At 39.1% G+C, this 18188-nt stretch overlaps 1 protein-coding gene across 1 annotated transcript; it reads left to right on the top strand.

The window, feature by feature from the left end:
- The first annotated feature begins 1173 nt into the window (after positions 1–1173).
- On the top strand, positions 1174–17805 carry LOC137867992 (protein-glutamine gamma-glutamyltransferase 2-like). The gene is made up of 15 exons (XM_068704507.1): positions 1174–1263; positions 3613–3783; positions 4446–4700; positions 5178–5296; positions 6276–6404; positions 6887–7064; positions 7617–7752; positions 11630–11739; positions 12660–12775; positions 12905–13031; positions 14063–14457; positions 15346–15520; positions 15687–15850; positions 15972–16105; positions 16625–17805. The coding sequence occupies exons 1-15, from the start codon at positions 1239–1241 to the stop codon at positions 16776–16778; spliced, it is 2388 nt and encodes a 795-aa protein (XP_068560608.1). The 5' UTR covers positions 1174–1238; the 3' UTR covers positions 16779–17805.
- Positions 17806–18188: the final 383 nt, after the last annotated feature.

The raw sequence follows: 18188 nt of genomic DNA, 5'->3' as shown, positions 1-18188 counted from the left end.
GAGCTAAAACAGAGTGAATATTGGACTCACGTTCATCAGGTCGACACAAACACGACTCCAAATGAAAGATCATGTTGCTGTCTAACTGCTGGATGTGTAGATCAGCAAATGTTTGTTAACAAGCTCGCCATATCAACTTAAAGGGGCCAACCCCATTATTCAGAACAGTTACAAGGGTTAGAGGTTGAAATCTTCCCCTGAACTGAAACTACCCTTCAAGACCCCGATACGTCGTCGATTGTGTTGTGCAAAAACAGACGTGACGAGCCGCTTCATGACAGAATAGTGGTTCTCTGTCGGCTAGCAACCCTGCGTTCCTACCCCGCCAGAGGAGCGGTGACAAGTGAGGCAACTTCGCTGCTGGACAAAAGTACCATTTTGGACGTCACTTGCCATCGACGGTTGAATGCAATATGTTGAATGCAGGACTGTGATGCACAAATCAGCCTTATTACAATGTTGTAACGTTAGCCGGCAGACGTCGGCATACTAGCGTTTTGTTGTTTTTGCGATTTTTATGCTTGTTATAAATAAAAGGTATAATACATTAAAACGACATGAAACTAAGATAATACAATGTTATCATAGTTTTTAAACCTTTATTAACGAAGAAAACACTTGCTTTGGAGTGTGTCTTTTAAAAATCCTCCATTTGGAGGATCCTCCGCCCTAAAGCCTATAACAGTAACAACAATCGGGACACACCCATGTGTGAACAAGCAAAACGGTATGAAATAGTTTAGACTCCTAAATTGAGCACAAACACTTAAAATATTGTGATGCAAATGTAAAATGTAAGATGTAAAAATGTATTATATTAAGATATAACAAAAAGAACGGTAGAAACGGTAAAATATAAAGTTTCTGTGTCCAGACAGAAATATTTCACTACATTTAGTCGACATATAGGATGTGCAATGTACAGAGCTCAAGCCACACACTAGTTTATTTTTAAAAAATCACCACGGACCATTTTAAAAGGGCAGGGGACCGCAGTTGGCACTAGTTTGGTAATTATCATCTAAAATGCCATTTCGCAATGCAACGCTGCCAGGAAGTGGTTAACAATGCAGGTCGCCATGCTTGTTCCGTGTTATGTGATATCTGGGTTGGGCTTGTGAGGTCCTTTAAGTACAGTAAAACCCTGTAGGTCACCTGTCAATGCACCGCTGACTGTCTGCCAGTGCGCACTTCACCGTCTTCACACCTACTGTTCTAAGAGGGGAACTTTTGGAAAGATGACAGAGGAAACTAAAGAGTCTAGTAAGTACACAAAGGTTATCTGTTTTGCCTAATTTATACTTCTGCAGAGACGCACTTCCTGAAATAACTGTACGCTCCAGTACCTCACATTCTGTAAAACAAAAAGCCTACTTGTAGGTCCATGAGCTCCTCCTCCTCATCTAACGTTAACTCTTTCATATCTCATTTTTATTTATCAGCCATGGAGTTGTGTTGTGCCAAACTTTTATGCAACTATTACAACACGCTTATCACATTAATCAAACACCGACTGACAGAGGATTTCTCAACCGCGGGTTCAGTTCTATATGTATCTGTATTTAGGTTCAGTTCTATATGTAGCTGTATTTAGGTTCAGTTCTATATGTAGCTGTATTTATGTTCAGTTCTATATGTAGCTGTATTTATGTTCAGTTCTATATGTAGCTGTATTTATGTTCAGTTCTATATGTAGCTGTATTTATGTTCAGTTCTATATGTAGCTGTATTTATGTTCAGTTCTATATGTAGCTGTATTTTTGTTCAGTTCTATATGTAGCTGTATTTTTGTTCAGTTCTATATGTAGCTGTATTTATGTTCAGTTCTATATGTAGCTGTATTTATGTTCAGTTCTATATGTAGCTGTATTTAGGTTCAGTTCTATATGTAGCTGTATTTATGTTCAGTTCTATATGTAGCTGTATTTATGTTGTTGTTTTCTGCCTGAGGGAAGTGTTTGGTTCTTGAGCTGCTTGATTCTGCACCATGTTCAACACCTAGTTTGCGTCTGTGTTGTTTGGTGCTGAGCAGGAAACATGCAGCAGGCTTATCAAAGTTTGTTTAGTTGAAAAGGGATGCTCCTGTGGTGATGATGATGATGATGATGATGATGATGATGATGATGATGATGATGATGATGATGATGATGATGAAACTGAAAGCCAAAAGAAAAGAAGCCGAGGCTAAAATGCTCCATAGAACTGAATAGTAAGGCTTTGGCTTCACTAGGCAGAACCCAAGGTTGCCGCCTGATAAAAAGGTTCATATCTCATGACAATTCACAGGCATTAATCACGGACATGCACATATTGGTGTAAAGAGGAAGCAGATTGTTTAATATGTGGTTGGTTGCTTTGTTACAGAAAAGACAACATATTGTTATAATTACTTTGAAAAAAGGTCTTGTTTGATAACTAAACAAACTTGATACTTTTTTTGTGTTTGTGACTGAGACGTTCACGTAGCGTCTGAGGGTTGACACGCTTTTCCAGGCTGTCAAACATTTGTCTTCTCTTGTCTCGTCCTGTTCCATCTCGCCCCGTCCTAACTGAATCCAGGTCACCCCGGTCCCTCCCCTGAGCCTACAAGGAACGAACCACAGCTGGCTCAACTGTCTCTGACTTACCAAAACAAAATTAAAGATGAATACTTATAACGAAACATAAAAACCAACACAAATACAAAAAGTGAATCCATTAAAGAAGTGCCTTAAACTTTCATTCTCTCTAGTGTCCACCAGGGGGCGACTCCTCTGGTTGTATAGAAGTCTAGTCTAAAATGACTCTACTTCTCTCTTGATTTATTCCCTCAGTAAACATTGTAAACATGAGTTTATGGTCTCAATCTCTAGTTTACAGTCTTCTTCAATACAGCATGATGTTCATTTAGTACATTATGGTCCATTTAGAGTCAAACAGACCTTAAAGCAGGGGATGCTTTAGGGGCGGGGCTACACGCTGATTGACAGGTCTCTACCACGGTGTTATCTGGTCTGTGAGTTATCCGTGTTTTTGTCTTACAACTTCAACCCTTTCACAGGGTGTTTTCTGTAACATTTTGGTTCACTAAAAATGTCTTATTTAGCATTTGGTTTACTTGGTTCCATTTTTCGTCAGTTGAGCGACTGCTACAGTGCTGAAAAATCATCACACATTTTTTTTGTTTTAATATTCATTTGGTGAGATAAAAATGTTGTTAAATGTTGTATTTTTTGCTTTTGGCCTTATATTAATTTCCAGTGTTCATCTTTTGTAACTTCGTTCCCTTGTTACGTTCGACTTGCAGCGTTTCTTCATTTGCGTTCTGTATTTGCGGTGCGTATGTTTTATGTATGTGTTGTCAAACTGTTTCTTGGTTCTTGGTTATGTCAACTTTAAGAATTATATTTGATCCATGCAAATTATTTAAATCATGGTCACTATCTGTTTGTTTGTCACAGATGAACGAGATCTTTGCTTTTTCTACTTGGAGATTTTATAAAAAGTAGATAATGATGAAGTCAAATATCAACGACATCAAATAAATAAAAGAGTTGCTCGCCATGTCTTTTAGTAACCTGAAGCTTTACTCTGTTAACCTGTTCATGTTTGTGTGTTTTTATTTTCTTTCAGTCTTTAAAGGAGTGGACCTCCACCCTAAAGTCAACAACTTTGTACACCACACCAGTGAAATCTCACTGGATCAGCTGATTGTGCGGCGAGGCCAACCCTTCAAAGTGACAATTAATCTGAGTCAACCTTTCAACCAAAACCTTTACCCACTCGCCATCTGTGCAGCAACAGGTCGGTCTTTCATTAAATTAGTTGTTAGAACAAAACTCATTTTGTTTGTCGATACTGTTTCCCCTGAACATTCATTCTTCAATAATTCTGTAAGAATTTCCTGAAAATTTGACCACATTTGCTCATAACCTGATCGAAAAATCAAATCAAACAAAACAGAATAATGTAATAATTCTACCAATAATGTAGTAAAATGTCCAAAACCTGTTACAAAAACATTATAGATGATGATGAAATATAATGTAATACCTTTCAGGTATATTTTTTTACTTTTATGGAGAAAAAAAAGTTGACCTTAATATTTAATTACATTTAAAATTAGAAACTTTTAGATCTTTACTTGTGTTGGGAATTCCATTGTCAGATTCCTGTGAGCGCACACCCTCATTGTTGTGCTCTGGAAAATGTAATTAGGTATTACATAATCAGTAAACATGTTATTAAAATATCAGTCGGGACATTCTGTTGCATTATTGGGTTTAATTACATTTTCCATTAGGTTAAATGCAAATGTTGGAATCATTAGGTAAAGACAGGTCTTCAAGCTTTACTCTATTTTCTCTTTTTTTGGTCTTTTCAAGGGATTTTCAGTGTTTTAACTTGTATTGTTTAGTTATAAATATATAACAGTATTGTTACAACAGTGAATAAATGTCTGACAGGAAAACATCCGACCGAGGAGCAGGGGACGCTGTCGTTCTTCAGTCTCCCAGGCCTCAAGAAACCTTCTCCATCAGCAAAGGCTGTGTGGAAGGTAGAGCTTCACAAGGACGCCTCCCCGCCAACAGGCCTCCTGGTCCTCACCATCACCCCGCCGGCTGACACCCCCATCGGGGAGTTCAACCTGGTTGTGAAACACCGGGACGAGGAGAAGACGCTGCCAACGCTGGTGGTGCTCTACAACCCCTGGTGCTCCGGTAGGTCTAGTACTAAAAACCACACCGTTAAAACGCTCTGGTACAAGAAAAAGCCCTGTGTGGAAATGTTATATGTTGTAGTTAAACTTGAAACAATCATGTTTTATAAAATCGTATCTTTTTTTGGGGAGGATTTTGATTCATTAAGTAGCTAGTAATTAAAAAACGTATTGACGTTAAAAGGTGCTATTAATATTTCCCTCTGAGATGTCGATAACAAGAAGTAGAATGTTGCATGAAAAGTACCTCCATTTTATACATAAGCTCAGTACTTGCGTAAATGTAGATTACTTTCTGTAGTTGCAGTCCAACACTGCTTTCTGTCTGTTACTTTTGATACATTAAGTACATTTTGCTGATAATGATCATGTCTTTTTTGCCTCAGTAAGATTTTAAAATGCAAAAGTATTTGAATACTATTTATACTGTAAACTGAATAATATCATCTGTCCGTCTGTATGAATTCACTCTCTGTAGATGACTGGGTGTATATGAAGGAAGAGAAGGAGATAAATGAGTATGTGATGAATGAAAAAGGAATCATCTACAAAGGAAGTAGTAACTACATCTTTCCTTTTGATTGGGATTTTGGGCAGGTACTCTTACACACACACACACACACACACACACACACACACACACACACACACATGTTTCCATCATTTCAGAGGACATTCCATTGACTTACATTAATTTCCCGGAGACTTAGCCTAACCCGAACCATAAACGCTACTTGCCTAATCATAAACCTAAACCTAACTTAAATATGGCCTTAAACCGAGTCTTAAATGTAATGATTTATGTTTTGGGTACATCCAAAACATAAATCCGCCCCAGTCAATCTGTCTGACATCTGTCTGACCTGCTGCAGCCCTATACCCCACCTCGCTCACTAAGGTCTCTCGGCCAACAGCTTCTAGTTGTTCCGAAAACAAAAATGACAACCCGGCCCGACCGGTCCTTCTGTGTCACTGCCCCTAAGCTCTGGAACAACCTTCCCCTTCATATTAGGTTGTCATCCACCTTACCAATGTTTAAAAGTCGTTTAAAAACCTATTTCTTTTCCCTGTTCTACCACCTTTGATCCTAACATGGCACTTTTGTGTGATTTGTGTCAGTTTGTCTTTAATGTCACTTACTGTTATTAATCCAGTCTTTGTTTGTACTGTATGTGCAGCACTTTGGGCAACCTTTGTTGTATTTTAAAATGTGCTATACAAATACATTTTGATTGATTGATCACTACCGAATACTTAATGTTGAAATTTAGATATCACTGAATTTATGGCCCTGAATTTTTTTGTATATAATATATACAATATTTCAGAATTCATAAATCCAGATTTGAATTTCGGTACTGAACAGTACTCAACATTCAGAGTTATTATCTTTGGTACCTTGGATGTTCAGTTTTAAATTCTGAATCCTCAACTTTAATCTGAATATGAGGAGATAGAACATACTGTATGTACTGCCAAGAGCAGACGATGTCTCCTTTAATAAATGATATTCCCATCAGTACTGACAGAAAGAAGACATGATTCAAGAGCGTCTCCTCCCATTCCTTCTGTTCAGTTTGAGGACAAGATGGTGGACATTTGTTTGAAGATTTTGGACGTCAACCACAAACACATCATTGACCCGGCTGACGACGTCTCTGCTCGCTGTAACCCCATCTACGTCGGCCGCGTGATCAGCGCCATGGTAGGACCTGCTCTCTGTGTCCACACACCTTTATAGCAGCAAAGCATTAAAGGGCGGACATTCACCAAAATGCTTAATTATAAAGTTAGAAACTAATAACCCTGTGTGACTGACATTCACAACTTAACGCAGACTTAGTAGATTTTTAGAAAGAAATCATAAACCATTATTTTCTCACTACATAATAACTATCAGGTCAATTTCATTTTTGCAAAGCCGTCAGTTTAACTTTAATCAAATAGTCGTACTGTCAAAAGAACAGCTCTACGGCATCATTGGGCTTCATGCAGTTCCACATATTGAAAGTTGAAATAATAGTTCTGTAAACATTTTTGCCATTAAAGAGCTCAAGAAGAAGACAGTAGATGTATTTTATGTAGTTTTCAAATTATAAAAAAGACAAATGGCAAATGCAAAAGAAAAGTTCATCAGTTTGAGGGAAGAAAAGCTACAAGAGTGAGAATGTCCTTGTTTTCTTCCAGATCAACTGTCAAGATGACAGTGGAGTCTTGATGGGATGCTGGGACGGTTCATATCGTCACGGGTTCAGACCGTCTCACTGGACCGGCAGTCACGCCATCCTTAAGCGCTGGCTCAACTACGACTGCCAAAGGGTCAAGTACGGGCAATGCTGGGTGTTCGCCGGTGTGATGTGTTCAGGTAACGTCTGTCTTTGCAGGTTCTCATACCTGAAACAATATCTGTAAAGGAGAATAGTAGCTCTGAATTGTCAGTCAGAGAAAATTTTTGATACTCTGTTAATTGTTTGTTAAGGACAAACAAACACTGGTGGGTGCCAGCAACTCAAATGTTAGAATGTGCATTTTGTCAAATAAACAAATTACATTGTCAGGCTGTGAGCTACAGGTATCTGACTGACGAGGTGTAGAGACATTCCTCAAAACTTCAGGCGAGGGATTGACCCCTGCTGCTTCATAGCTACCATAGAGCCCACACTGTCACTAACTGCACTCCCTAAATAAATATTAGAACAAATATTATTATTTAAATAATGTTATTAGGTAACACAAGCGATTTAAAAGTTTGCTGATGATATAAAATACATCATCAAATAGCCGTCTAGTGAATTAAACTAGTTTATATTCAGGTAAATGTCTAGTTACATTTAAACAAAAGAAGGGCATTGTTTCTCTACCAATAAGGTGTCATGTTGCTTGTTTGAATCACTCAAATCTTCATGTTTGGTTCTAGTGATGCGCCTGCTGGGCATTCCGTGCCGTGTGGTCACCAACTACCAGTCCGCCCACGACATCAACAAGAATCTGAGCATTGATGTTTATCACGCCGACTACGGAGTCCGTGAGAAGCCATCCTATGAAAGTGTTTGGTGAGACACAGAGGCTTCAATATCTTAAGTCCCTTAAAGTTAAAACACGTCACACAACTGTTACCCGGTACATCACAATATCCCTTTAACATTGTGACCAGTTGGTGTTGTAGAATTTTGAGATTTTGTGTTTTTGCACCAGAGATAGTAGTAGCTGTCTGAGGACAAAATAAAACGCTTTTTTCCCATTCCAAACTTTTACCTGAATAACAGTTAAAATTTAAGAATCATTTACTTTAAACCTTCAATAACTCACTTTCTTTGGCCATTTTATTGTTAACAGAAACTGTTCACACAAAACTGATATTATATGATCTTTTCAGTCGATACGGCACATCCAGCAGTTACATATCAAAGTGATCATTCATTTGGAGGAGTTGTGTTTCATCCTGATGAATCTACACTCTAAATTATTTCACCGTAATTTAACGGTAACTTACTGGCTTGCATTTAATTCTCAATAAATAAAAGAATAACAATAGACATTCAATACATAATTGTTGCAGTTTATTACATGTTCTCAAATAATAAAGAGACATTTGTATTACATCACAAAACTCACAATGTACTGCATGTTTAGAAGAAAAGTAATAAACTAACAAAATCGTTAATGAACAGCTTAATTTAACTGAACTCATTTGCATCAGTGTCACATTGAATTAAAATAGTATCAACAGTGTAACATTGAATTTAAAAGGTATCAAGAACAGTGTAATAGGACTGCATCACAGTCTAGCTTGTTAACAAGTCTTATACACATTTATAGTTAAGTTGAACTGCATGAACTCACAAATGAATGAAAACAATAAAGAGTGAGAACACCTTGAAAGAGGACTTGACTGCAGCGTCTGGCTGGTATCCTCAATCTCTGATGATCAGTGGCTGTAAAACAAACAAGATAAAACTTTAGAAACACAATGTTCTCAACTTCTGGAAAGTTCTATGACATCCAGGATAAACACACTTAAAAGAAGCTTTGGGTGTGCAACTGTGGGTTTGCATGTGCCTCACACGTGTGAATATATCAGTGCAAGTCTTTACAAAAAGCTAATACAACAATACCATACAGCAGGGGTCACTAATAGACGGACCGCGGACCGGTTCCGGACCCAAATGTCGTTGTATGCGGACCCGGACCTAAAACCGATACTTAATACTTAATAATTAATAAATTCTAACAGAGTGCTTCTATTGTTACCGGCACAGCTTTTCTAGCCTTTACGGCATTCGTTCAGCAGTCCAGGAAACACAAAGACCAACTACATGCGTAAATCATATACTGTATGTGTATTCCTATAAGCGTTGCAACTCCAATGACATTTGCACACACACGGGAGAAAGACCCAACAGTCGGAGAAATACGTGAGTCAGAGAAGTTATTTCACATGATGTTCTCTAAGAAGAGAAATGTGACAGCGAGACCTGAGAGACCAGAGTCTTTAACCAAGAATGGACAGACTCGTATATCTTCATTCTGCCTACAGGATGAAGATATACGAGTCTGTCCATTCAAAACCAGAATGTCTCATGTTCAGAGACCATAATGTGGAGCGCCACTACGAGACAAAGCACACATCTTTTGAGCAAACGTACCCACTCGCATCTGAGATGAAGGTACACAAAATAAACAATCTAAGGGCCCAAAATGATCAGAATCCTAACACATGAATTCACAGTTCAACAATGATGTTAACAGAGAGGTATAGAGTTGAAACAAGTGGTTTCAATAACCACAGATAAATCCCTGCACACCTGAATGAACTGAATTTAAAGGTGCAGGGCAAAGACAATTCAGTTAAATTCATTTTTAAGTACTTTATTTTAAGAGTCACATTTTTTAAAAGTTTACTGATATGTATTTTATTTTTTAATTCAGCCTACATTTTACTTGAAATAAGAGAACATTTATTTATTATTAGAGTATATATTATTTATAATTAATCCAGTTCAATTTTAAATCTGACAATAAATATTGTTTAGATATTATTCAATTTAACTTTCTTTGTTTCATTTGACAGTCAGATGTTGACTACATACAGACGTTAATGCAACTGTTGGCAACTTCAATATACATGGGACTAAATCATAGCGCAAGTTAAGACATTATTTGGTGTTCCGGACCTTCTCTCTAACTGGACCTCGCTGAACTTTAATTGAATAGCCCTGCCATACAGTTTAAATCAACAGACTATGTGATGAGCTGATTACTGATTACGTTAGGTGAAGTAATGAAGCTAAGACAATGGACCACAATGGACTAACGTTCAACAATAAAATGAGTTTGATCTGGTGTTAATGTTGCTCCTGGGATAGCACACAGGTAACGTTACCGTTAGCATTAACTTACCTCAACTGTTCATCGTCTTGAACACAGGTCGGTGATTTCTGATCCTCTCTCTCTTTTGATAATCATCCCGTTTGTGGTCCTACAGTCAGTTCAATAACAGCACAAGTAAACACAAGTTAGGTTACTAATGTTACATCTTAACTGTAATTGGTGATTAACTTTATTCATGTTAACTTAACTTGCTATGCTGTTAGCTAGCTAACCTTTCTAAGGCTACTTGAGCTCGAGCTAGCTAAATTGATTGCGTGAACCGACTATGCCAAGGAATTATCAGGTCAAAGGGCTTCAAGGCATGAACTCGTTCACACTAACCAGAGCGAAATGACAACTTTTTAACTGAAAGTAGGAGCCAGTTTTATTAGATCAGGTATGATATTAAACCCATTATCAGGCCTATTAACATGTCAACATCTCGGCTCCTTATATAACAGCAACTATAATAACAGTCTGGTGTTGTTTGGGTGTGGCGACTCGCCCTGAGAGCTTTTAATCCATCAATAAAGAATGATGTTATGTGGTGGTTCACTTTTAGACTGTGATCTGTGGGCTTCAACTTCTATCTTTATCTTTTTAATCTATTTTCAGTTTGACATCCTGGATATATATCCTTTAAACTCATATTGTAGACCTTTCTGTCTTCTTTTCTCAGAAATTTCGTCTTCGTTTTCTCCACATATCAGTTCAGTGAGTGTAGTTAGTGACAGTGTGGGCTCCATGGTAGCTATGACAGCTTGACGGAGCAGCAGTGGGGGTCACTTCCTTGCCTGAAGTTTTGAGGAATGCCTCCGCACCTCGTCAGTCAGGACCTGTAGCTCGCAGTCTGAAAATTACATTTTTGCTCTTTGCCATTGCTCCGCCTACTGTGTTCTTGGCGCTAAGGCAACATTTATACTTTGCAACATGGTTAATTCATGTCTTTATGGACGTTTTTTATGCTGTAATATCATTAGCGGGATGTCTTTTGTGAATCAGACCTTGAGACGGGGCAGATATCAACATGAAAGGGATGCGCAGTTTATGGATTCTATCAATGGCCACGATCTATTCTATGAGGTTCCCCAACTTGGCCTGCAGACCCTTTATGAAGCTTTTATAGTATATACCTCAAAACATGAGTCAAAGAGTGACCCACTGTGGTCTATCAGGACTAGACATGAACATCGAGAACTTCATCTTTTAACAAAAAGAGGAACATATCAGTCAGTGCTGAAGAATGAATCCAGTGTTCTAGTTTGAGTGGTTTATCTTTTGCTTTATTCCAGGAAGAACTTGATATTTTAAGATTTTGTTTGTCTTTCGTAATTTACAGTCAACCTGATGAAAAAAACTTTTGAAATGAAAAATGTTGGCATATCCATAGCTCTGGGTTTCTCAATGAGGGAGAAGGAGTAGATAACAAGGAAACAGAAGTATTTGTATGTCTTAAAACATGTCCAAAAGGGATCTTAAAAGAATATTCCAGACTATTCCAGTGGTGTATTTCAGATCTACTGCACTGCTGCAGATTCTGAATGTTGTTTTGTGTTTTAGGAACTTCCACGTGTGGGTGGAGGCGTGGATGAGGAGACCAGACCTGGCAGAGGATGGGCAATATGACGGCTGGCAAGTTCTGGATCCAACACCACAAGCAAGAAGTGACGGTACAGACTCTCCATTACATTTGTTTCTACTATGAGAATTTGTCCTCTGGGATTCATAAATGTGTTCAGAAGGATGTTCATATTGTGCTCAGGTTTTCTAGCAAAATCAAGACTATCAGACACTGAGGGCCTTGACAAAGCATTGGTTTGACGACCTGGGAATGAGACCGGGCTGAATATGCACAAGCAAATATAAAAGGCAAACAAATCAATTCTCTAAGATGGTGGAAAACATTATTGATGTTATGATTAAATGTCAAGGGTTGTGCAATCTAGTCTCAAGGGAGCATAAAGCACCATGTTGTCCTGATGCTTAAACCGGATTTGCTGGTTTGTATTTCATCTCCTGCACCTGCAGCAACACACACACACACACACACATATCAATGCCCCAAATTACTATTGTTATTAATCGGCTGAGTTTTTTTCTCTCTCTCTGTTGATTAATCATTTTGTCTATAAAATGTGAGACAACAGTGAATTCCAGTTTCACAGAGCCAAATGTGAAATCCTCAAATGTTTAAGTTTGTTCCACCAAAAGACCAAACTCCAAAGATATTTAGCTTACTAACTCATATGACAAAGAAAAGCCATAAGTCCTCACATTTTAGAAGCTGGAACCGACAAATGTTTGTCGTTCCACTAAAACAATTACATAAAAATAGTTGCAGATCAACTTATCGTTTTAGTTCTACACATGCATGGAACGCAACCCCTTCAATTCATTGATTTTGTTGTGAAAGCCACTTTAAACTAAAGTTTTTGTTTTAATAGAAATTAAACATTTCCAGTTGCTTTCATCGCGGTGTCATTCCTAATTCAACGAACAGATGGCATTTTAAAATCCTACCGATACTGTCTTTAAATCGCATTACACCAAACTACTTTATTTCAATATGTTAACGTCTCTCCTCTTGTAGGTGTTTACTGCTGCGGTCCAGCTCCGGTCACAGCTGTCCGGAGCGGACAGACAGACCTCAAATATGACATCCCGTTTGTCTTCGCTGAGGTCAATGCCGACTGTAATGACTGGCTGGTCAGTAAGCAGATTTAGAGCCTAATCTCAACATCACATTTAGTGATTTAGTGTAAAATAAAAAGAGAGCCAGTCTAAGCCTAATGTATTTTTGTTGTTTCTATTGTCTGTGTTTGTGTGTTCTATCAGGTGAAAGCTGATGGTTCAATGGTGAAAGTCTATTCTGACACCTGGCATGTCGGTCAGAATATCTCCACCAAGCGTGTCGGCTCCGACAAGAGGAATAACATCACCGACAACTACAAAGCCAGAGAGGGTTGGTTCACCTGACAAACACCTGTTTACGTTATGTTTGAGCATGTTGGTTAAGCAAGTTTTGTTGGCTTGTTTTTCTATAGTGACTCAAGAATATACGAGTTTCTCTCTGTAAAAGTCATTCACTCTCTGGGGGCCTCGAGCGTCACTTGATAAAGTTAACGTTAACAAACGAGACCATATTAGCAAACCCTACCCTATAAGCAGACTACTTTGCTGAGAGGAGAGCAGACGGGAGGCCTGGAGAAGACAGTTGGCTAGTTAACTAGCGAGCTTGTCCATCCCCATAGTAGTCTGCGGAGTTCCCACCCACCCTCCTCTCGGCGAAGTAGTCTCCTAGCGGCGAGGAATGAGGCAGAGGGACCATAGACTGAGCGCTGCCACTGGCCACCAGCCCGCATTTGGGCTCACCTTCTATAAACAGTGTAATGTTAGCATGAAAGCATGTTGGAATTAGCAAGGTAGCTAGATAACTAGCCAGCCGTTAAAAATGAGTAGAATTCAACAAGTTAATGCTTCATCCACACACTCTTGTTTCAGCTGGATAAGCACTTTGCTATCACTCAGATCATTTTCTGTAACCAATGTTGCATGAAAGTATGGCGGAATTTGCAAGCTAGCTAAGTAGCCAGTTGTCCTCTAGTTAGCGTGGTTATTCCACCATGCTTAAATGCTACGCTGGTTAGGCCAAGTTCACACTTTATGACTTTCAAAGTCATCCGATAGTTCCACTGTTCACACTCCATCATTTGCTGTCTTGCTCGTGGTTTTCGAGTCTGACCGGCGAGGGGGTCACACACTACAAGATCCTTTGTCTGGAATCCCTGATGAGGTCTCGAAACTAAGCTTGAAAACCCATGCCAGAAGTGACACGGTCGTAGCATAGCCTTCTGCATGAGCGTGCTGTGGTGCAACAGCCGTGTCGGCTGAGGAGGTTAGCAGAAGGCTATGCTAAGCTATTAGCAGCATTTTGACGTTGGCTGTAAAGGGGTATAGTAGCTTAGGAAAGTGACTGAATCCCCATATTTACAGGATCAATGGAGGAGAGGTATTACTATGAATACGCCACCACCAGAGACTACTCCAGAGCTCTTGACGAGATAGATGAGTACATGTATGGCGACGAGAATGAAGAGATGGAAGAACACGACGATGAGGAGATTGTGGAGAACATTGAGGTTGAAGAGATTGTGGAGAGCATTGAGGTTGAAGAGATTGTGGAGAGCATTGAGGTTGAAGAGATTGTGGAGAGCATTGAGGTTGAAGACATTGTGGAGAACATTGAGGTTGAAGAGATGGAGGAGACGGACGAAGAAGATGAGAGTGCTGACGTGGTGGAGAATAGGACCTTAGAAAGTCTGGATAACGTTTCCGTCAGCCCCGCACAGCCAACTGTGCCGACGCAGGTGTCCATGCGTTTTGAAGAGGTGCGTCACAGAAACTAAAGTTTCCCTGTAGACTATTGAATGTTTTGTATGTTATTTTTATTTTCATTTTTGGCAATTATAAATTCTAATTTAAAACAAAACTTGGACGAGGTCCTTGTTGGGTTTAAGTTTGAGCATGAATTGCAACGTCCACACTTTGTTTCTTGCCACATGTCTATTACCTGAGCAATAGACATGTGGCATAGACTCGATTTTAGGGCCACCGCTCTTCAGAATATATCAATGATCTCTTATCTATGTTGAAATCATGATGTTCGCAGATGACACCACACTATACATTCACTGGAAAAACGCATCAGAATGACCATGAATTTAAAAAAGGAAAAGTCTCAACGTTGGAAAGACTACTTTTCCACTACTTTTTTTTTACTGTCCTGACATCTGCATAAATGGGCAAACAATTTAAATGTGGAAGAAGTACAACAAAAAGACAGAATACCCCAAAAAATGATCTGCTTTTACTTTTGATTGAGGTGGCAGTCATCACTTTATCCTCTAATTCTCTTAATCAAACCATCATTTATTTTCTTTAATTTGAAATGGCCACATTTTTAAGTATTATTTTTTCATTCAAAATAGAACCCAGATCTTTTAACCCTAAACAAACACACATCTTGTAACTGTTGTTGTCTGTTGTTATGGATAGGGTGGCGTTGGTGCTTGTTTTGGGGAGTAAAGCACACCCAAATAAAAAATGTTTTTGGTGTTGTGGTGTAGCATCCCCAGGCGTAAACGCTTGTGCTCTCTTCGTTCGTTGCATGTATACTTTTTTTTTTACATCAACTTAATCAAAGACTAAACAAACTGGATTTCTTTCAATAAATGTATTTGGGCCTTTTATCAATGTCTCATTGTGTGGCGCTGCAGGTGACCCCACCGATCAACGGTAAGGATGTGAGATTGAAGCTGGTGCTGCAGAGTAAGAGCACTGCTGCCAGGCCGTTGTCCATCAACATCAGGGTCCAAGCCATGAGGTACAACGGCGAATTGGGTGTGAACATCCAGAATGAGGTGAAGGAGAAGACACTGCAGCCTTGGATAGGTGAATCTTCTTCTGTGAACATGTAACTGTTGAATTTAGGAGGGAGATACCTCAGAAGGTTGACAAATATAACCAAAACTATCTGTGTGTCTGCATGTGAGAAAACACTGTATGTTTTTGTTGAATTTGTTGTGAACCGACTCTTCTTTTCCTCTGCCTCTTGGAGATCTGGTCATCCCTATCCGGATCCCGTTCTCGGACTACCGTAAACCCATGCTGGAGTGCGACAGCATTAAGGTTTCAGCTGTGGTCATGGACAAAGAGAAGCCAGATTACTCATACCTGGCTCAGGATGATGTCGTCCTGCTTCCCCCACACCTCGCCGTCAAGGTTGATAAAAAAACCTTTGTCTCTAAAATCATAAAGACATGTGGTCCAGCTTTGTTCAGCTGTTTGTGTCTCTTTTCCTGACTGAATGTATTTGAATCATCTGCTCAAATGTGTGTTCCAGTTTCTCAAAGCGGCCAGAGTGAACCGTCGGGTAATAGTGGAGGTGATTTTCAAGAACCCAGTCAACGAGACGCTGACGCAGTGCTCTCTGACTCTCTCTGGAAGCGGACTACTGCATGATGAGGTTGAACTCAAGTGAGTATGTGTGTGTGTGTGTGTGTGTGTGTGTGTGTGTTTGGGATTAGGCCTTAGAGTTGAGATATTTCAATGCCAATATGAAATATATACCGACACCAAAACGTTTTGGTTACCATACCTAAAATATAAAAATGATTTTCAACAAAACCCTTTTTTTAATTTAACAAAATGTTCAAAGTTGTCCAAACACAAGCAGGTGCACAACAACATCATCTCAATAAAACTCATATCAGAAACATTTTGACCTAAATCAGGAACCGTCTGATCAAAGGATAAGATTAAGATTATGAATCCGATGAGGCATTTGATGCTAACATTTGTGGTTGATGGTTTTTAATACTTGGTGCTATATGGACATATTTTAATATTTCTTTTCTGCTCCGAAAACGCAGCCCTAGTCTGATTCATTTTAATGCACAACACTGAATCAGTTATAAGAAGTGTCGCCCATCCAAAATCTGGATAACACCAGGCAACGTAAATACACCCACAAACTTTACTCTTTGTTACCCACAGGATTCCAGATCTTAAGAAAAACAACCGAATACGCGTGCAGTTCCCGCTCATTCCCTACAAGATCGGTAAGAAGACTCTGGTGGCCGACTTCGACTGCTCCACTTTCAGAGACATCAAGAGCAGCTGCACCGTCGACGTCAAGCCGTCTATTTAGCGCTTAGTAAGAGTTACATACAGTCACTCAGTTAAAACTCTTAATGTGCCATTTTTACTCTCAATGTTTTCAATTTTCAAAAGAAAGACTATAATGTTGTCTTCACTCAAATATGGTGGTGGTGTATAATAACAGCTGCTGCTTTTTTTTCTGCCACTTCTACTCCTACTACTGTGTGGTGTTGAATATGTGTGTAATATGAGCGCTGTAGAAAGAAGCCATTGTGCGTTAAAAGTAATGACCATGTATACCTGGCAGTGACGAAAAACCAAAAAATGTATGAGCGTTGCCTCGTAGGAGAGGACAAAGAAAGACGTCTCACTCCTACTGTTTTCTTTGTTCCCATGAATAGTGGAGATCCCCCAGTAAGTCTTCAATAACCTCAAGATTGGCATGCAATCAAGTACATTTTAAGGAAGACAAACTTGTGAATATCAAACAGTGACGGCCTGTAGACTTGAAAGATGGACCTGAAAGGTTTGTTCGATGCTCCTTCACAGATGAGGGCATCTACTGTCAGTTTAGATGTTTCTTGTTGTCCATTTGTGAAATTGATAATGTGAAATTTGTCCAATTAAAAAAAAAACCTCCTCATTTGAATAAAGTTCAGGTTTAGGCTCCTTCATGTAAATAAGGGGCGTTCAGCGCTACTCGTTGCCTCTGGAAACTCCTGTAAAACTTTTAAACTTATCAGGAAATCATGTCAAGTTGAAAGTTTACGTGAATGCCGCTAAACCTCATTGGCAGACACACAACAGTTTGTGAGGGATTGTTTCAGGCTCCACTTCAACCTACAGTCTTCTGAACTTTCAGCTTTAGCTGCACCAAACAAAACCAATCCATTGATTCTCGATACATGCTTGGTCCTGCTTCTTGGAGGAGGTGAGCTGCTGCCAAAATTTCTCCTGGTGGATAAAATAAAGATTAACAGACCAAATGATGTGTAAGCTGTCTTTGTCTTTATTCACATGTTTTTATGGTTTTATTGAAAATGTCAGTAATATGCACAAATAAAGTGTTACTGAAAGCCATGTGCTCTTTGTGTCTTTAATAGTGACGCTACAGATCATAATGTAATCATACTGATAATTAAATGAAATGTGTTGCTTCAGGGATAAGAAAGACTGATGATTCATGTAACACATTATCACATTTATTCATACAGACTAAATATGAGAGTTTTGCTCCTATCCAAGAAGTGGATTTTTTCTTTTTATTTGTCTCCAAATCTAAAGTCCCCGATACACAATATAAATCCTTTACAACATGGGTGGATGATAAGACAAAGGGCCCCTATGCACAGACATGCAAAAGGCCCCGCCACTACTCCTCTATAGGAGCACAACACACACTTCATAGTTGTTCATCCTCTTTTTGTAGTCGTTTTGTGTGTCTTTGGAGTCATTTTGA

Source organism: Cebidichthys violaceus, unplaced genomic scaffold (assembly GCF_023349555.1).
Source record: "Cebidichthys violaceus isolate CVI_PGR_0920_01 unplaced genomic scaffold, fCebVio1.0.p SCAF_93, whole genome shotgun sequence".
Taxonomy (NCBI): Eukaryota; Metazoa; Chordata; class Actinopteri; order Perciformes; family Stichaeidae; genus Cebidichthys; species Cebidichthys violaceus.
The sequence above is the reverse complement of the archived record's forward strand: the minus strand, read 5'-3'. Positions and strand labels throughout refer to the sequence as shown.